This window comes from Marmota marmota, unplaced genomic scaffold, assembly GCF_001458135.2.
Source record: "Marmota marmota marmota unplaced genomic scaffold, marMar, whole genome shotgun sequence".
Classification (NCBI taxonomy): domain Eukaryota; kingdom Metazoa; phylum Chordata; class Mammalia; order Rodentia; family Sciuridae; genus Marmota; species Marmota marmota.
In genome coordinates this window covers 9,858,784-9,866,271 of record NW_025999949.1, presented here as the reverse complement: position 1 = coordinate 9,866,271, position 7,488 = coordinate 9,858,784, and the positions used below count along the sequence as shown (strand labels likewise).

The 7,488-nt window shown below is 38.5% G+C and overlaps 1 protein-coding gene and 1 long non-coding RNA gene across 2 annotated transcripts in view; one reads left to right on the top strand and one right to left on the bottom strand.

Moving 5' to 3' along the window:
* Positions 1-220, bottom strand: part of Ebag9 (estrogen receptor binding site associated antigen 9) — an 18,871-nt gene extending 18,651 nt beyond the window's left edge. Inside the window, exon 1 of the mRNA XM_048802022.1 lies at positions 9-220. Coding sequence (XP_048657979.1) covers positions 9-143 — 135 coding nt within the window. The 5' untranslated portion in view covers positions 144-220. The remainder of the gene's footprint in view (positions 1-8) is intronic.
* LOC125616519 overlaps positions 1-7,488 on the top strand; it is a 20,497-nt gene that overhangs the window by 638 nt on the left and 12,371 nt on the right. The window lies entirely within an intron of this gene.

Below are 7,488 nucleotides of genomic sequence, written 5' to 3'. Positions count from 1 at the left end.
ACACTCACCTGCCCCTCCCCTCCCCGCCCCGGCCGGCAGGCTGCCGCAGCTGCCGCGGGCCGCGCGCGCACACGAGGCGCGCGCGCGCTGCCGTTCGTTTCTTTGAGCTCGCGCTCCGCCTTTTCAGTCCCAGCCCCGCTCATTCAAAGACGGGCGCGCGCTCCGTCGCAGCCGCCGTTGCCGCCGCGCAGCTGCCATGGCCGTCCCCTCTTCGGGAAACCCTCCCCCAGCCCCTCCCTCTCGCCCTCCTTGAAGGCGGCTCTCGGTTGTCTCCAGGCGCTCACTTCCGCACCCCGCCCCAGCTGCTGTCTGGTCCAATAGGCAAGAAGCTGTGGGTCTGGCGTCGGAACTGGAAGCCAATGAATGTCGAGGGGCGGGGTGAGCGGCGGCCTGCCTGCGGAGGGTTTGGTCGCGGTTGGGTTTTTGTGACTGTTGTAAATTGTGTGGGCTTCTTCACTGGAGCTCCTGGGTTTGCGCTAAGTTGTTCTACTTTCCTTATGTGTACAGTGCCTCCCAATCAAACCCTTTTCTGTCCCACCCACAGTATCCTAATGCCAGACGGTACTAAGGAAAGGAGCATCTATTTTGCCAAAAAATGAGAGCGTCCCCCTCTGTCCCAGCATATTTGGGATGTGGCCAGGACAGAGCCTAGTCCTGAGGGATGCTAAATGCTGAGTTTCATTCATTGGCCTCTTCCGCTTTTTTTTTTTTTTTACTAAATTTTCTTTTTTAAAAAACTATATATATTTTTCTAGTTGTAGATGGACACAATCCCTTTATTTTATATATTTGTTTTTTACGTGGTGCTGAGAATGGAACCCAGTGCCTCACATGTGCAAGGCAAGTGCTTTACCATTGAGCTACAACCCCAGCCCCCTAAATATTCTGCAACTGAAAGTAAAAACGTTATATTTCACTGAGTTCCTTCATTTGTACCTCTATTGCAACCAGGGCTGGCCATTCTGCAAAGTTGTGTCCTTTTAGTTGTTCTGTCTTTGCAACCTGATTTAATAATCATTAATAATAATCACCACCACCACCATCTTCTCCCCTCTCTTTCTCTCTTCTGTATTTTCTCTTATCCCATGCTTTAAAAACCTGGAGTTCTTTGCTCTTGTTGGCAAGGAACACTCAGAAAACTGTTGCAGATTGGTGAGGAAGGCTTGAAGTTTGTATGTGTGGTCGAATGCTGAAAACAGTTTATGCAAATTGTTGCTCCACTAGCTTTTTTTCTTCAAATACCTGTTTTTAAAAAAACTACTACTACTTTTGTTCTCTCACCCTGACCCAGCACTGACCTACTTGTCTTTGTAGTAATCTTCCTCCACCTTCCCCACTCCAACCTACTCCACATTTCTATTAATTAATATTTTTATCTCCAAGGAAGAAAGTGAATTTAACTCTTACTCAGGTTCTGTGTAAACATAGATAAATTATTTAATCCCTTAGCCTCAGTTTCCCATCAGTAAAATGGCCACAATAGTGCCTACTTCATAGATTGCTAATGCTTTCAAAGTTGTTAGCACATAGCAGGTATTCACAGATAATAGCTGTTACTGCATTACTGGTATTACACTACATCTTTTAACTGTAGCTCCCCAAATCCATGAAATTCTCTGTGGTCCCTTAACTGCCTGCTCTAACTTTTATATCTTATTTTGCCTAAATTCCAATAATCTGAAATTTCAAATACTTTTTGGATTCCCCAAATCCAATAATCTTCACAGCAAAAAAAATTAAACCAGGGATTGAACCCAGGTATGCTCTTCCGTGGAGCCAAGTCCCTATCTCTCTTTATTTTCTTTTTTTTAAATTTTGAGACCGGGTCTCACCCAGTTACTTAAGGCCTCACTAAATTGACAAAACTGGTTTTGAACTTGCTATCCTCCTGCCTTAGCTTCTGGAGCCGCTGAGATTAGAGACATGCATCAATGCACCTGGCTATAAATATTTCCAATTTTTTTCCTTGAAGACTTATATCTTGGCTTCATGTGCCCCATGGCATTTTCTTTCTTTCATGATTCTACAATTTTCTTTATTAAATTTGCCACTTCCACATGAAACAAAACAAAGATATGTTTCTGGAGAAACAATTAGTTACAGAATACTTATTTCCCAACACAATAACAAATAGAGAACAACAAGGCTTGCTAAGGATTTCAACAAGTTTTATATTAGAAATACCTATGAAAGAATATTTTTAAGTCTTCTTTACTTGTTGAGTGGTAACCCCATAATTGGAGATTATGGATGTCAGTAATTTGGAATCTTGCTTGGGGATCACCTCTTCGGAATGTGCAGTCTTGTCCTTTGCCCAAACCTGTGGGAGCATCTGCAGGGCAGCACCAAATGTCAAATGGGAGAAACATAAAGGATAGAACTTAGTTTATGAAAAAATAATGAAAATGAAAGAACTTAGTAAGTGAAAGATATTTTTCTGGATTACTTATACTCATGGGGTATAGTTAATTCTGCCTTCTCTGTGCACAAACTATTTTAGCCACTTTAAAGTATCTGATCAGCCTCTGCCCATCTCCAGTTTGATTTATTTGGGCTATTAGCTTTTAAGCCACATCTTAGTCTCCCTCTTCAAAGCCTGCATAGTCTTTGTTGTTCTGAGTTCTCCAGCTGGTGCTGATTCCTATATGGTCAACTGACCCTGCCTAAGAGGTTGGAGCAGACCTTGAAAACACAGTTCTGTGCTTACAGATTTTCCTCAGACCCAGTTCCCTGGCTCTTCACCAAAGGTGTTGGTTTTGGGTTTTTTTTCCCCCCTCTGCTCAAGCACAATTTAGACCTGCTGTTCTGACTTGGACTTTAATGGGTTTTTATTAGTGAGCAGCTGTTCATGATTGAATACAGATCATAAAGTCATTTTTTTGATCAAGCAAAATAAAACCTTGCAGCTCATTAGAGTGATGGCTTTGAACAGATACATTTGAAAGTATAGAATTTTCTGATGATAATTTTAATGGATAAGTTTTATTGCTCTTTCTACTAGAGAAATGTCCTTGCTTTCAAAATAATAAACTTTAATATTCTGGAAAAGTGTATGATTTTTTATATTGAAAATCACCATTTAATAGTTAAAGTCAATTGCTTAATAAAGAAACGAGTCTGAAGAAGGCTTTTAATTTCTGTGCCACTAAATGAAAATTAACTTTCCGTGAAACATTTAAGTAAATATTTTCCATCATAATTGTTACCACAATCAGTAGTTTTTATTGCTTAATACAAGACCCAAGATTTAAGAAAAGTTTGAGAGTTAACTAGTTCCTTCAAAAGGGACCTGCATTGAAATGGGGGGAAAAATGCACTTTTCTTTTTTTTACTAGAAAAGTATTCAAATTAAAATATGGATGAATTCTCTTTCTATGTCCAGTAGTGAGATTCAGAAATGGAATACTACTTGGCTAATGTCCATATTTTTAAAAGAGCTATCATATAGTTCAGGTATATTATGATTTAAGTAGATTTGATATGAACAAGATCTGCAGTCTAAGACCTTTAATTATTTTTATTATTTCTAAGAATAAATATTTTTATTATTTCTAAGAATAAATGTGTTGAAATAATATAATCCATATTGTATATGAGTTGAAAATTTAAAACAATACTGAACTAACAATGGAAGACTCATCCCTTCAGCTTCACAACATGGTGGTCATTTCAACTGTGACCTTGAACAAGTTTGACTCAGTTTTCTCATGGGCAAAATTAGGTTTATAATTCCTTACGTGTGGATTTATTTTGCAAATTAAATGTCATAATGTATTGGAATTGTGTTGGAAACATAGTGATAAAATCAATGAAAGCTTCTAGTTATACAGGTTTATTATCTTCAAGTCCAGTAGAATCCTCTGGAGTTCATAAAAAGAAATGGTGCTTTCAAGAAAAATACAAGTAAATTTTCCTTCATCATCAACCAAATAAAGACATGTTTGTCAATAGCTCATTAAAAAAGGGAAAAGGGAGGGAACAGTAAGCTTTGAAGCTGTAGCCAGAAATCAACCCTCTCCCCTTGGCCTCCTCCCACTCCTTTGACTTAAAAGTCATAGGATTGAAAAGAAGCTGTTAGGACTACAGCACTACAACACTTCCCTCTCTTCAGGCTTCTCTCACCATTCATAAGATATTTTTCTCATAAAAGCATTTACTGCCAAATTTTGTCTGTTCTTTCCGTGTTCATCATTTCAGCACATGAAGATTATCATAATGATCCCTAACTAGACTTGTATATTATTTTTTCATTCCTCTAAGTCATTTCAGTGCGTTGTTGTCCAATTACTCTAAATAATTTCAAAATACAGCCTTCTTTATGGTAACTTTTATTTTCAAGATTTGTTCACCACTGTCCATCAATTCATCACTTAGGAGAATGTGTCTTGATTGTTGTTCTTTTTAAGTCAGTCTTCCTTCCTTCCTTCCTTCCTTCCTTCCTTTCTTATCTACCTGGGATTGAATCCAGGGATGCTTAACCACTGAGCGACATCCCCAGCACTTTTACTTTTTATTTTGAGACAGGTTCACACTAAGTTGCTGAAGCTGACTTTGAACTTGCTATCCTCCTGCCTCAGCCTCTGGAGATGCTGGGATTTCAGGCATGTGCCACCATGCCCGGCAGTCTTAATGTATTTCTAACAGTTGTTTTCGAATCTTCCTTAGGCCACTTCTGGCCATTGAAAATAACAAACATATCAACAATTCTTGTTAAGAATTGTCTATATATACTGTACATCTTGTTTGTCTATATATACTGTACATCTAGTACAATGAAAACTACTCACCTTCTCATAGTATTTCTTGCTGTAGTTCCTATTTGAAATTATATCCTTTATAAGTGAGAATTAAATTCATGTTATAATCATACAAGAAATTTTTAGTGTAAAAGCTTTATTTATTTTCCTTCTTCCTAAGGAGAATTTATATATATGAAGGATCATCTGCCTGAATACATTAAGAAAAATCAAATGAAAATACTCTTTTCACATAGCCAGCATACTCATAAATATCTTACCCAAAAAGATTTTGTTTTCTGCTCAGAGGCCCAGAGCCCATTACTATAGCAACCATAACTAGTTGGTCTATAACTGGGTGTGAATTTTATACACTGTTATTTGAAACATAAAGGCTGTTAAGTCAAGATAAAATACAATTTCTGTAATATTTTGTATTTATTTCTTTCAAAAATCTGGTGGGGGAAGGTTTCATCATGCTGCCTATTCATTTATTCATGTAAACAGTTTATTTAACACTTATAGGCACACTGTGTGCATGCTTTTTAAATAAGTCAGAGGAACATATAGCCTTTCACCTAAAGGAACTTCCCTGATAAAGTTGGCATGCATGAGTAAGTAGCATTCCTGGAAGTACAGTATATCCATGAGGATTTTAGAATCATCAAATCACTTTAACTCAAGTGCTGTATCAGGACCTGTGATTAAGGTGGTGGCAAGAGGATTGTAGCTGGTCACATGACCACAGGTATTCAAGTGCTTACTGTAATCCATGGCAGGCCTTTCTTTTTTGGTCTTACCTAATGGAAAGGGGAAGTTGGAATGAATAAATAAATGTTAGTGTTTATTTGTCTGGAGATTGGATACTCCTTGCCAGTGTGCCACTATGAGGAAGCTGAAAATGCCCACTGACAAGAGTAGAAAAAAGGTTGTGACCTTCTAGCTGTTCTGGATAGGTGCTTCTGCCCTCATACCTAATGGATTCAAGCAAGGTTTAAGCCTACCTACTCCACCTGCATAAGAATTCATTCCCTGCTATCTTGCTCTTTCCAAATTTTGCCACGTCAGACATCTGATTAAACCAGGAGATACATGGATTAAAATCAGTATCCCCACCAAGTATCCATGAGGCCCTAAAAGAGCAAGTGCTGGTAGAGTGCATCTCAATGTCAGGCACCCAGACTTCTTCCAGCTGAATTTTCTGCTCCCTTTCCCTCAAGGGCTGGTCTTTGTCCTCCTGGTCCAAGGAGGCATCATACCTGCTCAGTGAAGTAGGAAAAACTAGAAGTGATGAAGACGGGGGCAAAGGGATGCATACTAGCCATGTTTTAAGAAAAGTTTCTAGAATATGCCACAAGGACATTTCTGTTTTGATACCCCCACAGCACAGAAGTTGCACAGAAAAAGCTGGGAAGTAGTCTTTGTTTTAGGTGGCACTGTGCTCAGCCAACAATTCTAACAACTAGCACTCACATGGTGCTTATAACACACTAGGCACTATTCCAGTGTAATAAGAAGCTTAATGATTTATAGGGCTAAGGATTAACATGACATAGGTCACATTATGGTAATAAAAACCACAGGAGTGGCTATCATTTACTGAAAGCTTACCACCTGTTGAGCTCTACATTATGTACCATACATATGATATCATCAGTTCTGAAACACTACACCACGAGATGAATATTTTCAGTATCTTATTGGTGATGAAATCAAGAATAACGAAAACTAAGAGCTTGCCTGAGAGCATAGAAATGGTAAAGTATAAACCTCAAATGTGAACAGGAATTTGGACAGAAACATATTTTACTAAAAACTCTCTTTATAATGAAACACTCTTCCATGCTTGAAAAATGAGAGGCAATTAAAACTTGGAACCTAGGGTTCTGGAGTTAGATTGCCTGTGTTTGAATCTCTGCTTTATCATCAGTAGCTCTGTGAACTTGGGCATTTTTGTTAATCTTTTTGGTTTTGAGTATCCTTGTCTGGAAAAGGGGTGAAAATGTTACAGGGTTATTTTAAGGAGAGTCATGTAGAACACTCAACATCTCATATGGCCCTTAGTAAGCATGTGGTCAATTTCCATTTCATCAATAGTATTGTTAAAACTGGTAGGAGGAGTATTTAAGACAGTACTTTTTTTTTCTTTAATTTTTATTGTTGGTTGTTCAAAACATTACATAGTTCTTGACATATCATATTTCACACTTTGATTCAAGTGGGTTATGAACTCCCATTTTTACCCCGTATACAGATTGCAGCATCACATCGGTTACACATCCACTGTTTTACATATTGCTATACTAGTGTCTGTTGTATTCTGCTGCCTTTCCTATCCTCTACTATCCCCCATCCCCTCCCCTCCCATCTTCTCTCTCTACCCCATCTACTGTAATTCATTTCTCCCCCTTGTTTTTTTTTCCCCTTTCCCCTCACTTCCTCTTGTATGTAATGTTGTATAACCATGAGGGTCTCCTTCCATTTCCATGCAATTTCCCTTCTCTCTCCTTTTCCCTCCCACCTCTCGTCCCTGTTTAATGTTAATCTTCTTCTCATGCTCTGCGTCCCTACTCTGTTCTTAGTTACTCTCCTTATATCAAAGAAAACATTTGGCATTTGTTTTTTAGGGATTGGCTAGCTTCACTTAGCATAATCTGCTCTAATGCCATCCATTTCCCTGCAAATTCTATGATTTTGTCATTTTTTAATGCAGAGTAATACTCCATTGTGTATAAATGCCACATTTTTTTTT